The sequence below is a fragment of the Acartia tonsa genome, chromosome 13, assembly GCF_053477335.1.
Source record: "Acartia tonsa isolate MP-2025a chromosome 13, ASM5347733v1, whole genome shotgun sequence".
NCBI classification, from domain to species: domain Eukaryota; kingdom Metazoa; phylum Arthropoda; class Copepoda; order Calanoida; family Acartiidae; genus Acartia; species Acartia tonsa.
The window spans coordinates 8,564,707-8,589,645 of NC_137272.1; the positions used below are offsets into that span (position 1 = coordinate 8,564,707).

General features: G+C 32.6%; 1 protein-coding gene across 2 annotated transcripts; it reads left to right on the top strand.

Annotated features, from left to right (window-relative positions):
• The first annotated feature begins 527 nt into the window (after positions 1-527).
• LOC145304585 (dehydrogenase/reductase SDR family member 1-like) lies at positions 528-24,554 on the top strand. Of its 2 annotated transcripts, none has more exons than XM_080146503.1 (9): positions 528-648; positions 1,190-1,238; positions 1,774-1,850; positions 2,085-2,223; positions 19,236-19,328; positions 19,639-19,777; positions 22,037-22,087; positions 23,643-23,730; positions 24,056-24,554. In XM_080146503.1, the coding sequence occupies exons 1-9, from the start codon at positions 540-542 to the stop codon at positions 24,244-24,246; spliced, it is 936 nt and encodes a 311-aa protein (XP_080002629.1). In that variant the 5' UTR covers positions 528-539; the 3' UTR covers positions 24,247-24,554. The 2 variants fall into 2 exon arrangements, with proteins under 2 accessions (XP_080002629.1, XP_080002630.1); XM_080146504.1 differs by having other exon boundaries at positions 1,774-1,849; positions 2,090-2,223.
• The last annotated feature ends 385 nt before the right edge of the window (positions 24,555-24,939 follow it).

Here is a 24,939-nt window from a genome sequence, read left to right on the forward strand (position 1 = left end):
AATATGAAATTGTGAAACTTGATATAATTGTACTTTTTTGTACTTATTATACCAAAGTTATCTGAAACTCCTTTTTAATCAATATCTAATTTCTGAGAAGAAAGGGATTAATTACATTTTAGAACTCTTAACAAAATTAAAGTGTTAAATTTCTTCAGTGTTAAGATAATTTAATCTATTTCTTTAAATTTAACTAGCCTTTTATTACATTAATAAAATTCAATTCTTTATGAGAACATAAGTTTCATTTTCCGGTTGGAACTCAAAAATATATTTCCAGTTAGGCCTCGAAACCGATTAACATCCGCTGGATTAGAACTGATTCTAAGCCATACTGAAAATCATTTATCTCGTACCATGTTAAAGATGATTTAATAATAAATAAAAATCATAAAATCAATACAAGTCTAGTTGGCCCGGACCTTTGGCCAATCGGGGCTAACAAAACTGGTATAAGTTTTGAAATATTTCATTTTAATATTCGCGAAAAGCTTTCTGAAATATAATGCAATAAATAACTATTCTAATTTTCAGAGACAATGCCAAGTCTACAAGGAAAGGTTTGTGTTGTGACCGGAGCTGCCAGAGGAATTGGACGCGGCATTGCGCTTCAACTTGGAGAGGCGGGGGCTACCGTTTACATCACAGGTCAATCAATCAATCATTTTTTTTAAAACAAAGAAATTGGACGCGGCAATGCGGCAAGTGGGGGCCCACTGTTTAATAATCTATAATACAAAAACTATATGTTCAAATAAAACATGAACTTATTTTTAATTTTAAGGCTTTAAGGGGAGGGGGGGGGGGGTGGGCAAGGGACACCCTCCCTCAACTTTATAATGAAGATTATTGGATTCGCCCTATCATCTATTGACTCCAAAATTTTAAGAGAGAAAGAACAAACCACCAATGTACTTTTAAAAAAAGTTATAAAATTGTATTTTTACTGGAGAATCATAAGGGATGAGCCATTGCAAGATAGATTAATACACATAACTTATGATGTGATACATAACTAATGATGAAAAGTTAGTGCACTTATAGTTTAGAACAAACCAACTAAAATTCAAACTAAAGTACAAAGTATTTGAGCCAACAAATTAGATAACTTTGGGCACTAGTATGATTTACACTCAAATGTCCCCTCCCTCCCTCCCTGATTTTCACTTGACTTGATGTTTGTATTTAGGTAGAACTGAAAAGAATCTTGCAGATTGTGTACAGGAAATTAACAACAGGTACACTTATATAATAGATTTATTACTCTAGATGTTTTTGCAACGGTTTTGCAACATAAATAGTAGGGGGAATGCCTTGGCCCACAAACAAGCAAAACCTCATTACCATGCACAATTTGGACTTCTCAGACAAAGGGCATGCAATCAAATTGTTGGTTGTCTGGTGGATGTTACTTAACCTACTATCCACCATTGGGCGTTAAAGTATTGCATCCTATTATAAGCAGATGATGCCCTTGGGTTCTCTAGATGAAATAGAAGGAGAATCCCGCCTCAATTAGGTAATAGATAGATGGTCAATCAGACACAATCATTTGCTCTTTACCTTGTTGAGCAATGACACCCATCCCCCCTTTATTTTAAACTAAATTTAAAATAAAGTGATGAGTAGGTTTTTTCATTATTTATTTCTTACTTGTTAGGTTTGCAATTAAATTGGGTATTTGGTAGCCCTGTAGGGTTACCTCCCACAGGGGTTAGGTAAAGGGAAAAAAACTAGTTAGAACGGTCTAATCATTTTAAAACTTTATTTCAGAGGTGGCAAGGGTATCCCCATAATTATGGACCATGGGAATGATTCTGATGTTGAGGCTCTGTTTGAAAGAGTCAAACAGGAATTCACTTTTAAAATCTAAATCTGACGGTTTCCCTCAAAGTTCTATTTCATGCACAGAAAACCACCACCCCCTCATTCTTTTTTTGAAATAAATGGAAAATAATAAAAGAAATTGCAGGTTCTACAATCACGAACTTTGTTTTATACCCCAGTACAAATTTCCCCCCAAGTAGGGACATTCTTGACGCACCCGCCCTTTTTAAAAGAGATCTTACAAGTGAATCCTGGGTAGGAGCAGAAAGGAAGGCTGGATATTCTGGTGAACAATGCTTATGCCGGAGTCAGCCTTATTGATAAATCCTCTGGTAAAAAGTTCTATGAAACTGATCCTGTGGAACAGTGGGATGTCATCAATGGTGTTGGCCTCAGGTTAATCAATTATTTTTTAAGAGATAAACAGGGATTTTAAGGGATAAGACAATGAATGATAATTTGATGAACATCCCTAATGATGAAAAAACTAAATTCCCCCTTCAATAAATTATAAACTGAAAAAAATTGACACTAGTAGAAACAGCAAACAGTATCTAATAAAAATGACGCCATGCAATACAACTGACCAATGATAGGCCAGTAAACATTTTTATTTACCAATGATAGAATATATACTTGCCTATCATTGGTCATTTGTATTTTATGACGTCATTTTTACTAGGAAGCTTTACACCCCTAGTAGTTTTTACCCCTTTTCGGTCAGATTAGAAATCCACAGTCACTAGATTTCAGATTTAAATCTGTCTCAATATGACTCTTTGTTACCAAAGTTCAGATATGACAAAATTTGACCAAAGTTCAGATTTCAATCTGAAATTTAGTGACATTATGTCAGGTTATTTTCTCATTTTTGGCAATGCAAACAAATCTGACACAATATCACCAAAAGTCATATATGACATTTAGTGACATAGAGTCAGAGTTGGGGAAATTACCTAATCTGACACATTTTTTCTAAAAGTCATATATGACATTTAGTGAAATAGAGTCAGAGTTGAGAAAATTACCTAATCTGACACAATATCACTAAAAGTCATATATGACATTTAGTGACATAGAGTCAGAGTTGGGGAAATTACCTAATCTGACACAATATCACTAAAAGTCATATGTGACATTTAGTGACATAGAGTCAGAGTTGGAGAAATTACCTAATCTGTCACAATGTTACTAAAAGTCATATATGACATTTAGTGACATAGAGTCAGAGTTGGGGAAATTACCTAATCTGACACATTATTGCCAAAAGTCATATATGACATTTAGTGAAATAGAGTCAGAGTTGAGAAAATTACCTAATCTGACACAATATCACTAAAAGTCATATATGACATTTAGTGACATAGAGTCAGAGTTGGGGAAATTACCTAATCTGACACAATATCACTAAAAGTCATATATGACATTTAGTGACATAGAGTCAGAGTTGGGGAAATTACCTAATCTGACACATCATTGCCAAAAGTCATATATGACATTTAGTGAAATAGAGTCAGAGTTGGGGAAATTACCATATCTGACACATTGTTACCAAAAGTCATTTATGACATTTAGTGATTTAGGGTCAGAGTTGAGAAAACTACCTAATCTGACACATTGTTACCATAAATCATATATGACATTTAGTGACATAGAGTCAGAGTTGGGGCAATTACCATATCTGACACATTGTTACCAAAAGTCATAGTTGAGGAATTTACTTTACCTGACACATTGTTTGCAAAAGTCATGTATGACATGTATTGACATAAAGTCAGAGTTGAGAAACTACACAATCTGACACAATATCACTAAAAGTCATATATGACATCTAGTGACATAGAGCCAGAGTTGGGGAAATTACCTAATCTGACACAATATCACTAAAAGTCATATATGACATTTAGTGACATAGAGTCAGAGTTGGGGAAATTACCTAATCTGACACAATATCATTAAAAGTCATATATGACATTTAGTGACATAGAGTCAGAGTTGGGGAAATTACCTAATCTGACACAATGTTACTAAAAGTCATATATGACATTTAGTGACATAGAGTCAGAGTTGGGGAAATTACCTAATCTGACACATTGTTACCAAAAGTCATATATGACATTTAGTGACATAGAGTCAGAGTTGGGGAAATTACCTAATCTGACACATTGTTACCAAAAGTCATATATGATATTTAGTGACATAGAGACAGAGTTGGGGAAATTACCTAATCTGACACAATATCACCAAAAGTCATATAAGACATTTAGTGACATAGAGTCAGAGTTGAGGAAATTACCAAATCTGACACATTTTTACCAAAAGTCATATATGGCATTTAGTGACATAGAGTCAGAGTTGAGGAAATTGCCTAATCTGACACATTGTTACCAGAATTCATATATGAAATTTAGTGACATAGAGTCAGAGTTGGGGAAATTACCTAATCTGACACATTCTTAACAAAAGTCATATATGACATTTAGTGACATAGAGTCAGAGTTGAGGAAATTACCTAATCTGACACATTGTTACCAAAAGTCATATTTGACATTTAGTGACATAGAGTCAGAGTTGGAGAAATTACCTAATCTGACACATTGTTACCAGAATTTATATATGACATTTAATGTCATAGAGTCAGAGTTGAGAAAACTACCTGATCTGACACATTATTACCAAAAATCATATTTGACATTTAGTGACATAGAGTAAGGGTTAGGGCAATTACCATATCTGACACATTTTTACCAAATGTCATATATGACATTTAGTGTCATATAGTCAGAATTGTGCAAATTATCTAATCTGACACATTGTTACCAAAAATCATATATGACATTTAGTGACATAGAGTCAGATTTGAGAAAATGACCTAATCTGACAAATTGTAACCAGAATTCATATATGACATTTAGTGACATAGAGTCAGAGTTGGGGAAATTACCTAATCTGACACATTGTTACCAGAATTCAAATATGACACTTAGTGACATAGAGTCAGAGTTGAGGAAATTGCCTAATCTGACACATTGTTATCAGAATTCATATATGACATTTAGTGACATAGAGTCAGAGTTGGGGAAATTACCTAAGTTGGAGGCATTGTTCCTCAGATGCCACATTTTAAACAAAAATATAATTTCCAGATGGTTTTTAGTCTAGCAATGGATTTATAATTTCTTGAATGAAACAAGATTTTTATATTCTCAATTAAAGTGAAACTCCCAGCCCAGCGGACTAAAACAATGATACCATCCATCCACCTCCTTTATCCCATCCCTTCTTTACTTGTTAAATGAACTGACCAGTAATGAATAGCATACATTGATGACAATTTATTCCCTGGCATAATATTCACGTATATTCCATATCCATTAGTCTAGCTAGAACCCGCGGCATCTAAAGCACAAAGTGTATTGGGATTGCTAGTTTTTATTTTTTGTAATACGTAATAATACAAGAGACATTAAAAAAAACTGCAGCTTTGTTAGGCACATTACTTGTAGAGTTTGGGCAAAAATCAAATTACTGTTAGAAATCTTTTTAAGATATCTTACATAACAAACACACAAATTTTAACTTTAATGATATGATGTTTTTAATAGGAAATAATTGTAAATGTTAAAATTTAGTGACATGGAGTCAGAGTTGAGGAAATTATCTAATTTGACACATTATTTTAACTTTGCTGTTAAAACATTTATTATGGTATACATAAAAAGTTTCCATAATTGACATATTCTATTTCTTTTTTTTGTTATGACATCTAAACTACTAAACATACACTTTATAACTTATTTTTCAAAATCAAAGAAATCTTTAAAATAATTTTAACTTTTAAAGCATGAGTTACAGACAGATGGAAATGAAATGTTTAGACTAGAGGGGCACAGGTCTATCTTAAATAATAGCCGGATAAATCACATTGTACCCATAGTGACTGTTACATATGACTTAACCCATTAATGCTGAGCGCCACTTTTATGGGTCGATCGAGCTGAAAATCTCAGGGAAGCTTTATAATGGTAAAAACAGAAAACGTATTTTTTTGTTTTGCTCTAGTGGCGTGCACAGGAAAGTTGCAAAAAAAAACGGTTCGGCATGGCCATAAATGCACAATGGGCATTTTGACCCATTTTGGGCGGTTTCCCCGAGCATTAAAACCTGGTTTTAAAGTAAAAACCCGTTTTTTTCAACAAAAAAAATGAAAATTGTAATTTTTGAACGCCCAAAGTGAGATGAACACTTTTTAGAACTTTGATACGATCCGTAATTGAAAACTACACAACCTCATGTAATCTATAGAGCTACAAGTAATATACGAAGCAATTTATATCCAATTTAGTGTTTCGGCTATAGGTGCCTCCGTTTTCGGTTAAAAAAACCCATTTCTTGAAGTTTTAAAACACACACACTACAAAAAAAGAACATATAAAAATTGGGTAATACATATCAGAAAACGAGCATAAAAATATTGGAGGACACATATAGAGATATAAAAAATATTTAATGGTTGAAAAGTTAAAACCGGGTAATAAAACCAAAACCGAGCAGGGTTTTAAAACTGTCGAGCATTTATGGCCATGCCGAACCAGGTCATAATAGGGCGTAAAAAACGATAAAAAAATCATATAAAAAATAATAATTTGAATAAAACGAATTCACAAATAGATGTACTTGTCAATAAACATTAGATTTCACACAAAAAATCAGCGACTTTACTAAAAAAACAAAAAAGTTAGAAGGGATATTTTGAATTCACCAAAATTTTCGTGGTTTTCAAATTTTGTTGAGCTATACAGGCAAACGGAAGTAAGTAAAACTGTCTGTCCATCTGTCTATCCATCTGTCTGTCCGTCTGTCTGTTCCTCTGTCTGTCCATCTGCCTGTCCATCTGTCTGTCCGTCTGTCTGTCTGTCTGTTCCTTCGTCTGTCTGTCTCTCTGTCCGTCTATCTGTCCGTCTGTCTGTCTGTCAGTCTGGTTGACTGTCCGTCTGTCTGTCCATCTGTCTGTCCGTCTATCTGTCCGTCTTTCTGTCTGTCTGTCTGTCTGTCCATCTGTCTGTCCATCTGATAACAATAGGACAGACGAACATTAACAGTGTCAGAATGAAATAATCAGAATATATATGTATTAGGGCGGGTTCATATCGGAATTAGACAAAGAGGGGATATGCAACAGATAAAATTAACCTTAAATACATTTTTGACCGAAAAAGAATTTTAAAAAATTGAGTTTTAAAATGCAACCAATAAAAAATAAATTTCATTACTTATTAATATGCAAAGACGAAATTCAAAATTTTTTTGAATCAGAACTATGGCTTCATGGTGCTCCCTGGAAAGACCTTGAGGAGCTGAATCAGGAACATTTGTCCGTTTCAACATATCTCGTTCCTAGCCTTTGAAATCACTAAAAAAACACAAATTTTTAAGGCTTATTGAGAATTGTCCAATTTGTAGAGGTTTTTTAGATTTTCTCAGGCTATGAACGAGATTTTTAGAAACGGTCAAAAGTTCCTGATTCTACTCCTCAATGCCTTTACTGGGAGCACCATAAAGCCATAGTTCTGATTCAATAAATTGTTGACTCCCATTTACAAATAGCTATACAATTGAATGTCTGGTCGTCAGCGGTTTAAGACTTTTAAATTTTAAATCATCTAGAGGTGTATTATATTTATACAAATTCTTTGCAGATCTCCGCTTTGGCCTCAGAAAAAAAATATCCCAAATCAACCCACCCTAATATGTTTACAAGTTACATTTTAAAACTTGGTTATAGAAATGCATTTCTTACAACATTGTACTTTGTTGTCCTAAGAATTAGCATTCCAAAAATTTTATTACAGAAAATATTTTATGGCCTGAAAATGAGGAACACTCGCTTTCATGAGAAATCTTAAAAATTATTATCTAAGTTCCTATTAGAGCTAGAGGGCTAAAAAATTTTGTGCAAGTCCCCTGATTGATAATGAATTTCCGACCTTAAATAAGTCAAAGTCAATTTTCGCTACCTTTACCTTTTATTTTTTATTAACCTTTGTTTTAGGTCCTTTTTTACTTAAAAATTTCAAACGACTGTAATTTTCTTATTTTTGAAGCTAGAAGAACATTTTCTTACAGAAAATGTTTATCTTTATGTAAACTTTATATTAAAAATATAAAAATACAAATTTCAGCTCCCGCCAGGATGGAGATATTAAAAAAATTCAAAATCTCAGTTATGAGTAATACCCATACTTAAAAAGTCACGCAGTTTGGGCTCTTTATCTTTCACACACAGAAAATGAGATAGAAAGAACTGAAGGGGAGGGGGCGTTCAACGTCCCCCCCCCCAACCGTTAAGGGTTAAATGAAAGCTGTCTAAAATACGATCTCTTTTTAACTATAATACGATGCTACAAATAACTATTCCAGTATGGTTTCCAAACCGATTAATATCCGATGGATTGGAACCGGTTCTAAGCCATACTTAAAAATCATAAATAGCATCGTATTAAAGACAATTTTTCATGATTATTGAACTAATAATCATAAAATTAATGTTCTGTTTTTCTAGCATGAGCCTTAGGCCCCCTTAGGCCCACAAAACTGGTTTTAATTTTCCATTTTAATATCCGCGGATAGTTGTCTATAATTCGATGCGCTAAATAACTATTCCAGTATGGCTTTCAAACTGATTTATATCCGCTGGATAAGAACTGAAAATGTCATGTATAGCAGCGTATTAGAGACATTTTCCCATGATTAGTAAAATCAAAGTCATAAAGAATAATGTAAGTTTTTTTGGCACAGGTCTTCGGCCCTTCGGGACCCACAAAACTGGTTTTAATCTTATAATTTTCCATTTTAATATCCGCGGACAACTGTCTATAATACGATGCGATAAATAACTATACGATATGGCTTCCAAACCAATTTATATCCGCTGGATAGGAACCAGTTCTAAGCCATACTGAAAAAGTCATGTGTAGCCATTTATTACATTTTCCCAAGATTACTAAAGTAAAAATCATAAAGAATAATGTCAGTTTTTTAGCACAGGTTTAAGGCCCTTCAGGGCCCACAAAACTGGTTTTAATCTTATAATTTTCTATTTTAATATCTGAGGACAGCTGTCTATAATACGATGCACTATATAACTATTCCAGTATGACTTCTAAACCGATTTATATCCGCTGGATAAGAACCGGTTCTAAGCCATACTGAAAAAGTCATGTATAGCATCAAATTGAAATAATTTTCCACGAACATTAAAATAAAAACCATATAATTAGTACCAGTTTTGTTAGCCCGGGCTTAAAAAACTGGTTTTGATTTCATAATTTTTCATTTTTATATCCGCGGACAGCTCTCTATACTAAAAAGAATAGCATTGTAACATTTACAATTTCCCATGATTACTAAAATAAAAGAATAATGTCAGTTGTCTATAATACTATACGATAAATATCTATTCCAATATGGCTTCTAAACCGTAATACTGAAACATCAAAGTTTAGCTTCGTATTACAGGCAAATTTCCACAATTATTAAAATAAAAATCTTAAAATTAATGTTAAATTTTTTAGCACGGGCCTTAGGCACCTCAGAGCCCACAAAACTGGTTTTATATGTATATTTTTTTCATTCTAAATAACCGCGGAAAGCTGTCTATAATATGATGCGATAAATATCTATTCCAGTATGACTTTCAAACCGTCGGGTCAGTAATTAATAGCTCTTCATTATTAATTTAAGCATGTTAGAATTGTCCTATAAATTTCAAACTATGAATTTCCAGCCAAAAAATTGTTGATCAACAGTGCAGTTACTCTTTATTTTATTTGCCTTGTGACCTTTCTTGGATGTAATTAAATATCTAGGTTTACAATTCAAATATTATGCTAATTTTATTCTAATGGGGGATAAAATCTTAACATTTTTAGTCTTTTAAAATCAAGACCCGATGAACGGCCAGAGGGATGGGTAGATATTTCAAATATTTCAGGGAGGGAGTGGACATTGGGCTGTTTATTACACTAGCCCCCAAAGTATTATAATAACGTTTTCTTATTCTTTGACTTAACTTTCTTGGGGATTTTCAATAAATTTTGATTGGTTGGTTCATTTAGTTGAGTGTCCAAACGTTTCAACCTCTAATCGTAATCTAAAGACGGGGTTATTTTGTGTAACTTCATTGGGGATGAACATCAATTTATCGGCGATTGTCTTAGCCCTTGAGATCCCTGAAATTAAAGAGTAGATAAAAAATATATGATTTTAAGTTATCTAAATCACATTAATGTCTTATCCCTTTAGATCCCTGATAATAATTGAATCTCTCTCTGATGTATGTATTGCCTTTGATCTTAAATGGGGGTAGGGAATGTAAAAAGGGAGGCATATGACGCTAGCGGCTAGTATTGGCTTGACCTGCAAAGCGTGAACTTCGAAGCTTGTGAAATGTGTTTTGTTTAAAGTAAAAGTTAATTTTAACAGATATGTTAAAACAAAGTTGTTAATTGATTTATTTTGCAGTTACATGAAAAATATTTTAGCAATAATAATCTCGACATTGTATGATCAATATAATGAATAAGTTTTGAATATAAAAATGTCGTGGTTTTTAATGCTAAATCATAATCACCATTTCACCAAAGATCAAAAATAATAATAAACAAAAAAACTAAAAAGAAATCAAAGTGCAATTTTTGAAAGAATCCTAAGGTTAGAATTGTATTACTTTGTTGAAATTTTATTTATTTAATACTTATATTTGCGGTGATTTTTATATTATAATATGATACAAACCCAAACATTTAGTAATATAGAAGGGTATAGTTATGAGGAAATGGGACGAGTATTACCAGAAGATTAAATTCGTAACCATGGAGAAGTGGTGTTGGGGGAGGGGGGGGGGGGCTTGTTAAGAACCTGGTATTATAAGAAATAAATATAAAACTGGTTCTACAATGCATTTGAACGCATTATATGATTAAAACTAGCTCATAACGGCTAACAAAACTGGTTTTAATATTATGATTATACATTTTTATTTTTGTAGAAAACTGGATATAATACGCTATGATACGTGATTTTTAAGTATGGTTGAGAACCGGTTCTAATCCACTGGATATTAATCGGTTATGAAACCATACTGGAAAATATTTTATGTGCCATTGTCTTTCCCCTACCTTAAGCATAAACTATTAGATAAATAAGTAAATTAGATAAAGTCACAAATCTTAAAATTTAAATCAAACCTTTTCTAGTTTGAAGGTAGACCCGTTCAACTGTAACATTTTACTCTGATAAATTTTTAGGCAAATTAAAATAACCATATTCATTTAATGCAAAATTGTTTAAAATCGTATCCCTGATTTATAACCCTCCCTAAAAAATAAAGTATAAAGGTTAGTTTAGATTATCTGCAATAAATGTGTCAGTTCCCATATTCATAACCATAATCTAAGTTAAATTAAGTTAAGTTTTAATAACATGTTTTGGTATAATTAGCTGTTTTAATATTAGGTTAGGTTTTCACATTATTTGTGACCATTTGACAATATGCATTTATTATAATTATTTCTGCAGAGACAAACATTCTAAAAACTAAAAGTTAAACTTTCAATAAGAATGTTATTATTAACAAGTTTGATTATGTCATGTAAAGGTAACAAGATGTCTATGTGTCTGTCTTTGTGTAACGAAGGATCTCCTAAACCACTTCCCTGATATGATTTTTCTTTAAAGTGTAGCTTCTCATAATTCTTATTTGGGACTACACCCTCCCTCTTCTGGGGACGTAACCTATTATATAAAGAAGTATTGTTTTTAAAAGCGAAGCTTTTCTATAATTAGGGTTGGTCCGTCCGTACGTCCGTCACAGAAAGTTAGCTCTTTCTTGTTAATTTAAACAGGTTAGAATTGTCCTATCGATTCCAAACTTTGTATGATGATTCATGTAGTAGTTAGGTACAATTTAGAAGGCGTAGCAACTCTATAATCAATACCAGAATGTCCCTACGTCCATTTGAAACATGTCGATTTTTAACTTTTTTGATAACAAATTTTTGTATGTTAAATTAAAATTATTCGATTCTTCTGATTTTTTGAAAACTGATTCCTATTTCAACAAGGTATAATGTTATAAGCAAAGCATCTCTATAAACAAGTCCCAAAAATGTAAGTATGTCCTTAAACAGTTTTATCTATTTGTGCAGTTTTGCAACAAATTTACTTACAATATTGTTTGTACTGATGCATTAATATTCTGCTAATTTAGTTCTGACATTCTACAAATGTTAATGTTCGTTTGTTCTTCCATTTCAGAGCTTTGCTTTTATGGATGTTGTCATCCTTGTTATATCTGTAGCTTAAGACTTCTAAAGCTACTTAACCCATCGAGTTCTCTATTTTTGGAAAACTTTATATTAGTCCTGCGATGGTTTTATACTATTTTCTTCCCTTCCCTAGCTCCTAAATGTTAGGTTCGCAACCGCTGGTATATTTTAAAGTTTAAAGTAATTAAAAGAGAAGAAAATAAGTTTGTTTCTTAATATGCATATACCTCAAATATATATAAACTAGCGGCTTCGCCCCAGCCTCTAGGGACTTTGCCCCATTAGGTAGTTTAAAAAAAAATAAAAAATGAAAAAAATTCGGGTGCTGCGAACCATACTCTCCCCCCCCCCCCCAATTTTTTTGAGGGGGGGGGAATTTCATTTTTGGTGGGGTTTGGAGTGTCCCACCCCCCTAGAAAATAACTTAAAACCACCACAGGACCAATAGGTATATACCCTAAAGAGTAGAATCCGATCGGTTCTGTGGTTACCGAGATCTTAAGCTTCAGACGGACGGACAGACAGACATCAAGCAACTTTGTATTATTGATATCAAACAATATACTGCAAATATTATTTTTTTCTTCTCATTAATCTATCCCTACCCAACTTAGATTTTCTATTAAAACAAATCAAACTAAGAGCAAAGTACGCATTTAACAAGAAAAATATTTTCTATCAATAATTTTAATCTACAGAAGGGGTAACTTTATCATGGATCTTAAGGAATAAGACGAACACAACTAAGTGATAAACAAAATTACCATTTCTGAAGAATAACTTTTAGTTGAAACATTTGAAGCTTTTAAAGAACTAACCAATCAAAATCAAATAAAAGTACCTAAAGTTTTAATCCAACGAATAGATAAACGTGATTTTAAAACTTTAAGTATTTGTGTAATTGACAGTCTAAATTTCCCTCTAATATCATAATATACCGTCCATTGTCTTATCCCCTATGATCACTGGATAAACATAATTAGTTTGTGGAAAAGGAATTTAAATTGAATCTCTAATATCCCTGGCAAATAGATTGTGGATAATATGTCAGCCAAGAGTATAATTGTAAGAGCTATATAGTCGACGACATTAATCATTGAAATCGTAAGGAGAAAAGTTTAAATCGATAGGACAATTATATCATGACTAAACTAACTTAAAGAGCTATCCGTTATGGAAGTTCGGACGCACGGACCTGAATGATAGAAAAGCTTCCCTTATAAAATTTTTATCAATGCAAAGATACTTTACTATTTAGTGAGGGAGGGGACATTGTGCTAGTCCCCAAAGTTTAACAATAACCTTTTTTTTATTCCTTAACTTAACAGCTTTGGGGACTTTTATTGATTTTTATTGTAATCTAATTGTAATTCTAATCTACAGAAGGGGTAATTTTGTGTATCATCATTGGTGATATACATCAATTTATCTACCATTGTCTTATCCCTTTAGATCCCTGGCTATTATTACTGTTTTTAAAAGCGAAGCTTTTCTATAACTATGATTGGTCCGTCCGTCCGTCCGTAACGGATAGCTTTTTTCATTAATTTAGACATGTTAGAATTGTCCTATCGATTTTAAACTTTGCATGGTGATTCCTGTAGTAGTTATGTACGATTTAGAAAGCGTAGCAACTCTATAATCATTACCAGAATGTCCATACGTCCATTCTAAACATGTTGATTTTTTTACTTTTTTAACAACAAATTTTTATGTGATCTAATTATCCGATTTATCTGATTTTTAGTATACTGATTTCTGGGACAACAAAGTACAATATTAAAGGCAAAGCAACTCTAAAATCAAGCCAAAAAAATGTAAGTATGTCCATAAATATTATTCTGTACCATCAGTTTTTCAACAAATTTACTTACAATTTTGCTTAGACTCTTATACATTTATATTCTGATTATTCAGTTCTGACACTATACAAGTTATAGTGTCCGTTTGTCCTACCGTTTCAATGCTTCGCTTTTATGGATGTTGTCATCCTTGTTTTAAAACGAAGCTTTTGTATAATTGGGGTTGGTTCAGCCGTCCATAGTATAATCCTATGGATCTACATTCAATTTTATTCTAGATCTCTACAAGTTGTAATGTTCGTTTGTCCTGTCACTTTGAAGCTTCGCTTTTTGTATGTTATGTATGTTACCATCCTTTTTTTCTCGTTAAAAACGAAGCTTCTATAGAATTGGGGTATGTATGTTCATACATAAATGATAGGTTTTATAAAACACACACAACAAAAATAAGAAAAAAGTCCTTTTTAAATGTTCAGGTGAAAAAAAGATTTCATAATTTTAAAAAAAGGGGAGGGGCTGATTTTTAAAGGATTCTCTTACTTGTAGAAGCGAAGCTAAACAAATATCCTTGGTAAACTGTCTATAATGAATACTATAAATAATCCCTCACAGCTTAGAATAAAACTATTTTCAAGAAACTTCTAAACATTAAAAGTGACCTTTTTTAATCGAGGTCATCTGTAAATATATGTATTAAGGGATAGGACAATGGACGATACATTAATATACCCCTTCTAAATTATATAATTATTGGTTAAAACGTTTGGACATTGCTAGTATATTACTTAACTAATCAAAGTTCAATAAAAGTGTTGAGGAAACGAATAGAAATTTTGATATTGTTGTAACAAGGAGGGAGGGGACATTGGGCTAAAAATTATGCTGGTATCCAAAGTTATTTTTGTTGACTCAGACACTTGAATTTTTTTCTTTCTTAACTAGCAGAGTCTAAATTTTTCAACCAATAATTTTATTCTAAAGTAGGGTTGAAATGTTTGGACACTGCTAATATATTAATTGACTAATCATAATTTTAAAAAAGTACCCAAAGTGTTGAGGGAATGAATAAGAAATCGTACTACAAAGTTTTGGTATTATTGTAATAAGGAGGGAGGGGACATTAAGCTTTAAATTATGCTGGTACCCAAAGTATTCTACCGTTGGATCAAACACTTGAATTTGGATGTTTTTTTCTAAACAAGTACATTTAAAACTTTTTACCAATAAATTCATTCTATGGTAGTTTATCTTGTTTATTCCTGTAAAAACTTTATGAGGTGTATACAAGGGTAGGTGGGGACATTTAAGTGTTTATTACAAACACTTGAAATATTGAAATATTTAGTTCTTACTAAAAACAAGAATATAAATCAAATAAAGATGGACACCAGGAAAAATAGACAGATGTAAAGACAAACAGACAGACAAATGGACAGACATTATACAAACAGACAGACAGACTTACTTACAGAAATACAGACAGACAGACACAAAGATGGACAGAGAACTTTTAAACAGACAGACAGATAATCAAATGGACAGATAGATCCACAAATAGACATACAGCCATACAAAAGGATAATCAAATAGACAGACTGGTTTTAAGACAGACAATCAGACATATGAAGAAATAGACAGACTTACATATATGGTCAGACAGATGGTAAGACAACCAGACTGACTGACATGCATATGGTCAGATAGCTGGTAAGACAAACAGACTGACTGACATCCATATGGTCAGATAGCTGGTAAGACAGACAGACAGAATGTCATACATATGGTCAGACAGATGGTAAGACAACCAGACTGACTGACATGCATATGGTCAGATAGCTGGTAAGACAAACAGACTGACTGACATCCATATGGTCAGATAGCTGGTAAGACAGACAGACGGATTTACATACATATGGTCAAAAAGACAGACATAAGAACAAACTTACAGATAAAGAGACAGAAAGGACAGAAAAAGTGAACATACAGACTGAAGGTATAAAAAAAAATTTCAATTTGAAAAAGTTATAAATACAGAAAAACAAGACAGACAGACAGTTATAGATGGACAGAAAGATATACAGACAAACAGACATATGGACAGAAAAACATATAGATAGACATATTGACAGACAAACAGGCAGAGAGACAAACTGACAGCCAGATGAGCTGACAGATTTAAAGAAAGGGGAAAAGACAGATTGATAGACAACCAGACCATTGACAGACAGACAGAGTGACATACATATAATTATACAGATGTACAGACTGACAGAAAGACAGTCATATATAGATGGACATAAGACAGTCACAGGGACAGATATGATGGACAGGCAGGGGGCGGGGGGGGGGGGGGGGGGGTTAGCATTAAAAAGATAGAGAAACTACTTCAAAATATAGCACTATGTAAATCTTAATCTTTTCTACATTTACATCTACATGGTGTATTTTCTTTGTTGGTTAGTTTTTTAATTTCAGATATATTATTATTATTTAGTTTAATAAATTGTTTAGTTAATGTTAGCTAATATTCATAGATGTCTAATTAATACTATTTAATTTTTCCTTATTTTTTTGCATCAAAGGTGTAGTTGCACTAATTGCATTTAAACTTGGATTTTGTGAACTGCTTATTTATGTTTAATAGTTCATTTATAGTACATATATTTGAAATAATTTCAATTTTCTACCATGTAGTTTTAAAAATATCAAGACTTGAAAATCATATTTTTTGGATATGCCACATAAATGGCTGTCCTGCTTTCACAAAAACAGTATTTGGGTGGTGCCTAATTGATTGTTATTCATTTGAATACAAAATTATACATGTTAGATGGTATTTTTGTTAGTTATGCTAGCCATCATACTTTTTAAATGTACTTCATGCAACTATCTCTTTAGATATTATTTGATGTAATTATTTCTAATTAGTTTTTCTATTGCCAAAAATAATTTACCACAAAATTTTAGAATCACTTCAATGTCAGGTTGTTGATAATTTTTTTGTCTGTTGTTGAAGTGGTTTTGAAAATCATAAAACTACATTAAAACTCATTTCTAGATTATTGATGAACTATTTTTGATGCAGTCAACACACAAACAAAGAAATGAGAAACCAAGAAAGAGACAACTTTGACAATTTTCAATAGAATAACTTAATTAAAAGATTGTCCAATAAAAAAATCTTATATGATAGTTACTTCTGTTGACCCATTTGCACAACTAGAACAACCAGAATTTTTTGAATAGTACCATCACTTAATTTTATAGTTGTTATATATATTGTGTAATTAATATTGTATTTTGTAGAATTTATTGCTATCATTATTTTTATAAAGAGTATGACTATTTATCATGATGAGTCAGATTAGAGTATGAATTTTAATGGCAAACTGTCATATTCTAACCTGTCTTTTGATAATCTGAAATTTAGTAACAAACAGTCATACTCTAACCTGCCTGTTTGTCACTAAAAGTCAGTTTAGAGTATGAATGTTTGTCACTAAAAGTCAGTATAGAGTATGACTGTTTGTCATCAAATGTCAGATTAGAGTATGACTGTTTGTCATCAAATGTCAGATTAGAGTATGACTGTTTGTCTTCAAATGTCAGATTAGAGTATGACTGTTTGTCATCAAATGTCAGATTAGAGTATGACTGTTTGTCATCAAATGTCAGATTAGAATATGACTGTTTGTCATCAAATATCAGATTAGAGTATGACTTTTTGTCTTCACATGTCAGATTAGAGTATGACTGTTTGTCATCAAATGTCAGATTAGAGTATGACTGTTTGTCATCAAATGTCAGATTAGAGTATGACTGTTTGTCATCAAAAGTCAGGTTAGAGTATGACCGTTTGTCATCAAATGTCAGATTAGAGTATGACTGTTTGTCATCAAATGTCAGATTTTAGTATGACTGTTTGTCATCAAATATCAGATTAGAGTATGACTGTTTGTCTTCACATGTCAGATTAGAGTATGACTGTTTGTCATCAAATGTCAAATTAGAGTATGACTGTTTGTCATCAAATGTCAGATTAGAGTATGACTGTTTGTCACCAAATTTCAGATTAGAGTATGACTGTTTGTCATCAAATGTCAGATTAGAGTATGACTGTTTGTCACTAAAAGTCAGTTAGGAGTATGACTGTTTGTCTTCACATGTCAGATTAGAGTATGACTGTTTGTCATCATATGTCAGATTAGAGTATGATTGTCTGTCATCAAATGTCAGATTACAGTATGACTGTTTGTCACCAAATGTCAGATTAGAGTATGACTGTTTGTCACAAAAAGTCAGTTAGGAGTATGACTGTTTGTCTTCACATGTCAGATTAGAGTATGTTTGTTTGTCATCAAATGTCAGATTAGAGTATGACTGTTTGTCATCAAATGTCAGATTAGAGTATGACTGTTTGTCACCAAATTTCAGATTAGAGTATGACTGTTTGTCATCAAATGTCAGATTAGAGTATGACTGTTTGTCACTAAAAGTCAGTTAAGAGTATGACCATTTGTCATCAAATGCCAGATTAGAATATGACTGTTTGTCATCAAAAGTCAGATTAGAGTATGACTGTTTATCATCAAATGTCAGATTACAGTATGACTGTTTGTCATCAAATGTCAGATTAGAGTATGACTGTTTGTCATCAAATGTCAGATTACAGTATGACTGTTTGTCATCAAATGTCAGATTATAGTATGACTGTTTGTCATCAATTGTCAGATTAGAGTATGACTGTTTGTCGTCAAATGTCAGGTTAGAGTATGACTGTTTGTCATCAAATGTCAGATAAGGGATTAACTGGGCAAATTTTGAGGGTCAATTTAATCACAGATTACGATCTTAATCACCTGAACTTTGCTCACATTGAGTCAGATTCGTCAGATTATAATCTGAAATCCCCCCTGACAGATTAAAAATTTGGCGGCAAATCCTGAGTAATCTGAGTTTTAGTACCTTTTTGCGCAAAAACACAGGTTTTGTCAGATTACAATCTGACGCAATGTAATCAAATGTCAGAGTTGATTGATGAGGGGCGGGCAGATTAAAACCTGAGGAAAACCTGTCAAAACTCAGATTAGACAAGGTTTTGTCACTACTTGTCAGATTTAAAAACTACTAGGGACAAGTAATTTGGACCCAACCAATCAAAATTAATAAAAGTACTCAAAATTAAGGGTAAAAATAAAATAACGTGGTTATAAAAATTTTAAGTCAAATGTCCCCTCTCTCTCTAAATATTCATGAATAAAGCTAATCAATATTTTAGAAACCATTATATCTGTGCCACCCTTGCCAGCAGAATTATGGTAAAACAACAACATGGTCTTATTGTCAATATTTCTTCTTTTGGTGGTCTCAGGTAAAGTTATTTTGGTGGTTTCCCTCAAAGTGCCTAGTTGAGCACAGAAACTCGCCGGTCCCCCTTACTAATAAAATGAATCGAATATAAGGGGTGGGTAGTTTCCCTTTGGGTTAGGACATAACAGATATAGGCCCCACAGTGGTTAGGAATATAAAACCTCCGCTTATTTTCAATTTCTTTTAAAATAAGTTGGAGGGAGGGTATCATTGCTCAACCGGCACTTAAATTTACCTGTAAATTAAAAAAAAGTAACGTTTTATAGAAAAAAGGTCTCTAGACTACAATTGTACTATTGCCTTATGTTTAGGTATCTATTCAATGTAGCCTACGGTGTTGGTAAAGCAGCTGTTGACCGCATGGCAGCTGACTGTGCCGTGGAACTAAAGAAATCAAATGTCGCCTTCATTTCTCTGTGGCCCGGTCCAGTCAAGACTGAGTACATTCAGGTGAGAGAAAGGATGTCCTTTAGTCTATTAGTCGGTCTGTCTGTAAGAAACAAGTTTAGGGAAACGTCTCGGATACTGTTCATGATAGAAGTCTAATTTTTTTGTACCTCCATATGAACATCCAATATTCAATTTACTTAGACTATTAGTCATTAGTTGGTCATGCTACAAAAGACCAATAAATGTTTCATTCAAAAAGGTTTTTTGATCCTTGGTATAGTCCCTTTCGTGACAACGCCTCTTAAGGGACGTTTCGTTGTATTTTCACAGAAGCTTTTGATTTTAGGTTAGGTTAGGTTATGTTAGGTTGTTTTCATCCATGCTTTAACACGAAAAGCATGTTCTTTAAAGCTTACCTCCCTCCTAACTCTGGATGTCTGTTGATCTGTAATGCAGGTCTATTATTCTTTTATTATAAATATCTGTTGTTAATGATTGAAATATTAAGAGTTTTTCTATATAAAACAGTTATAAAATTAAACTATAATTCTTAGAAATTTTTCTTTTAAATTTGAAAATTTGGGTTCTCCCCCCCCCCCCCACCCCCCGGCAGAGAACAACTAATTTAGGTTATGTTAGGTTATAGGCTAGGGGGCCTAGCGCTGCAGCTAGGCAGGCCAGGGGGCCGAGCGCTGCAGCTAGGCAGGCCAGGGGGCCAAGCGCTGCAGCTAGGCAGGCCAGGGGGCCGAGCGCTGCGGCTAGGCATCAGGGAGTAAGGGAGGGAACAATGGGCAATTAATTCAATATAAGAGTTATCAAAGAAAGGGCATGAAATCGAGTTTAATCCAATAAATTTGTAGGAAATTATAAAGGGATTGTTAATTAAATAAAGCGTCATGTAAAGTGAAATCACAACTTGTTTTTGATGAAATATATTGAGGTTTTTTGGTGTGATTTTTATATTACAAGATTATTGGACCCGGCCAGCTGCTAGCAAGAATATGACTGCCCCTTTTTATTCTGTTTATTTCCCTTGCCCCTTGCCCCCACCTCCCTTCTCCCTGGCCCCGTCTGCTACATTCCAAACTAACACAACGAGTGTTTATTTCCCTTGCCCCCACTTCCCTTATCCCTTCTCCCCGTCTGCAATATTCAAAACATACATAACGAGTAGCGGCATTTCAAGCGCAAGTACCCAAACTCAGTCAGAAACTGCTAAATTCTTGCACATTCCCTTTAAGCCAGTACCCAAAGTCTGAGACTTCTAAAAATTGAATATTTGATCCATTGTCCCCTCCCTTACTCCCTGGCTAGGCATGCTAGGGAGTCGAGCGCTGCGGCCAGAGTTCATAGTTCTGTTGAAAAAAAATTCTAAGAGGATATTACCCATATGTTCGTTTGCGGACTTGTGTTTTAATAAAGTTCAGTAAAATCTAATTTTAGCGCATTTTTCTTTAAAAATGGATTTTCTGTAGTCGACTTTGGGGGGCCAGTACTCCCTCCCTGGTTTAGATATGACCTTCAAACTTTGATATGTTCTAGTACATGTCCCTAATAGTATCTGTATACATTTTTAGTTCTATATCTCAACTTTGAAGTGTTTAGCAGTTATTCTTGCAAAAGGTTGATTATTTGAGCATAAGAAAAATGCGCTAAAACCATTTTTAGATGTTGACACCTAAGTTTTGAATTTTAGATTTTACTGTACTTTTTAAATAAAAACTGAAATATTTTTTTGTTGTTCTATTAATTGCCTTAAAAACGAAGAAAATAAGCCATTAATCATTAAATTCTGATAACTATAAGTGGGGTAAAATTGCTTTCAAAAAAGTTCTCATAAAAAAAACACACTGTATCATAACTTGACATTAATTCATGTATAAAACTTGTGAAAAAATACATGTTGTTTATATCTAAAAACAAAAATGCATGCAAGTACATATTTTTGAACATAACTTGCTATAAGATAAATGTAAGAGGGTAAAGATGGCTCAAGTTCACGGTAAAATGTTCCTGGTAACGATTATTCCAAAAATATATGAATTTTAATGGCTTTAACGGCCAAACGGTGGAACATATAGAATATGCTCGCACAAAATAATCTGGAATATTTTGAAGAATACATAAAAAATAATAGCAATTACAAGAAACAATGTTTGGTAAAAAAATTGTCTTTTCTCAAATACTGAAATTCTGCCTTTGATAGCTTTAACTATTTAATAAAATATAGATTAGTTTATGCATCATTATACCTGCTGTCCATGGTAATTACCAACTTCCTGTTTTCCATCAAGTTGCAAATAATCTATTAATGTTCAGGAAAATATCTTGAATAAGAATGATGGCTCACCTGGAAGTCTTCAATCTGCAAGGAATAACAAAGTTTTATTTATAATTATTATTTTTTTATATTACAAATCTTAAATATCAAAGTTGGAGAAATAATGAAAGATAGAAAAATTTTATTGTCCAAAAATTTTTGGGAAGCATTGTTTAAGTCATGGGTTTATTGTATTTAGAACACAAACCTGTAACATGATAGGCTAGAGGTGCAGCCACCAGCATAAAACTAGACAGTGCTTTTCCTCAAAGAACCTATTGTGCACTGGATTTTCTCCCCCTTATTTTTTACATAAATCATGGTGTGGGGGAGGGTTTAGTTTTTTTATGTCTATCCACTGCTGTTCCTATACCTGCGAGACACTGAGAGTTATATTGCCTAATGAACATACTATATAAAGTTTCTTAGTTAGCACATTTTCTTCAAGACAATTCAAATAAAGAAAATATAGCTTAAAACCTGGATATCTCAAGATAAGAACTCCAAACACCATAGCATCACACAAGGCTTTGTCGGAAGGTTGAATAAAAAAGTTTTTGTTAAAATGATAGTCATAATATAGTTAACAATGTATCTTGTATTTTTACTTCCTTAACACTATTCCCCGTCCAGAAAAGAAGTATGTGAATTTTATTTTTAAAAAAAACCTTAACAGGAGAAATTTATATTTCATAAAATTACATAAAATATGGTAATTGTTATAATTAATTTTAAGGGGACAAAAATAATAGGTGAACATTGTTTCTTTTTTCTTATATTTTATCTGAGCTTGATCTTTAAATCGTTTATAGGTGATCTAAACCGGGGCGATTCATTCAGCGCGCCATCAAATTATTAAACACCAATCTTTAAATCGAATTTGCATGGGCAATTAGGCGCGCCCAGTTGCGCGGAACTGGCGCGGCAATGCCACTCACCGAGTGGTATTGCTGAACCAAATCGGGGTGATTTATTTAATAAATAAATATTTTTTTTAATTACTTTAATATTTTATTGCAAAACTATCGTGAAAACATTTTTATAGTTATTTTTAAAATAAATTATATGTTAATGTTTTATATAAAATACCATACTGACTCGGCATTTTATATAAAATACCTTACTAACACTGCTTAAGTAATAAAGTTGTACTGGCGCGGATCGATATTTTAGTGAGTGCGCAAGCGATTTAACAACACTGCGCCCAAAATCTTTTAAAAATCAATGTATTATAGGTGCGCTGTAGCTCACCATCTGCGCACCTACGGTTCACCTTTGAATCGCCCCGATTCAGCGCACCATAAAAACGATTTAAAGATCCAGCTCTGGAGAAAGTTTTGTATTCCATCACTGTACGTTTGTGTGTGTGTGTTGAATTGTTAATATATCATCGTCAATTAATCTGAGATCTTCATAGAGAAAATAAATAATTTAAAAAAAAAAACATTTAAATTATCATTTAGATGCATGCCAATGTTTTTTTGAATTTTTAAATTTGGCTTAGATATTCAAAAACTATACAATTGCACCTAAATTTTGAGCCCATATCATATTGAACCAATATTCGCCCTGTAAGCAGTCTAAGAAATCTTTGTTTTGTTTTCCAGTATGTTTGCTAAGGGAGAAACAATTGAATGTGCTGGAAGAGCAATTACCTACCTAGCCAATGATCCTAATCTTATGAAGAAGACAGGTATGTGAATATTTGATAACATTTTTACCCACAATTACCTCTCAGGGATGAGATGATACTTGGAGAACTGATCCTCTACATTACAAAATAAACATACTCTTTGGATTTGTGTTTTAACACGCTCATTTTCATGAGTATCGGGTCACCCAACATAAATTTGACTTTGATTGCACGTCCTATCTGTAAGTAGAAATAAGTTATCTGTTTGTGAACCAAGGCATCCCCCCTACTCTTTACCTTGATGTAACATGCCTGACTTAGCTGCAGTAGGTAGGCATGCTTCAACAACCATAAAGTAAATGTTTCTGATAAATCTTTTTTATAGGTCGAATCCTTCAAACCTGTGACCTGGCCCGTGAGTATGGCTTTACTGACATTGATGGCAAGGTCCCCCTGGACACCAGAAGTTTAGGTACAGCCCTGGCCAGAGCTGGATACACTGGGCTGGCAGGATATGTTCCGGAATGTATCAGATTTCCCTGCTGGATGGTTCACTTCATGTCTTACAAATTTTGAATCAAATTTTAACTTTAAAATTTTTTATCCTTCTTTTATAAATTTAAGATTTACAACATGAACGGAAAAATTTCTAATTTGAAAACATAAAATTTTCTTTGTTAGAATTTTTAAACTATAATAAATTGAAATATTTGTCAATAAGATATCAACACTTTATGATGTTTACCATTCGCAAAAATTCTTTACAATTTGTATTTTAATTGACATTTTAGGCATTCAACATTCAAAATAATTGCTTGAAAATACATGTAAACAATTCATTTTGTTAAAAAGTTTTTTCAATAAATTATATTCTTCATTGTCAACTTCTTTTATAATGCACTATGAATATGCATAATTTTGATGATAAAAATTTATGAAAATTAGTTCATTGGAGACACTAATTATTTATGAGGTATAAAAAGCTTTCACTAAAAACATAATTTTATGATAATTGAAACAAAATACATACCTTGTTAATTGCCACTTACAAAAATCAATATCTAAATTCTATATTCATGAAGATGAATTACTATTATACTTAATTATATAAAAAGAACCAATATTATAGGAAACAATTATTTCAAGTACATTATTCATCATAAGCTGTTAACATTTTTTTTATATAAATAATTGGTTTTAGGGTTGTATAGAATAATCTAGTAAATCTATCTATAGAATAATTTAAAACCAGAGCTTTTCAATAATTTG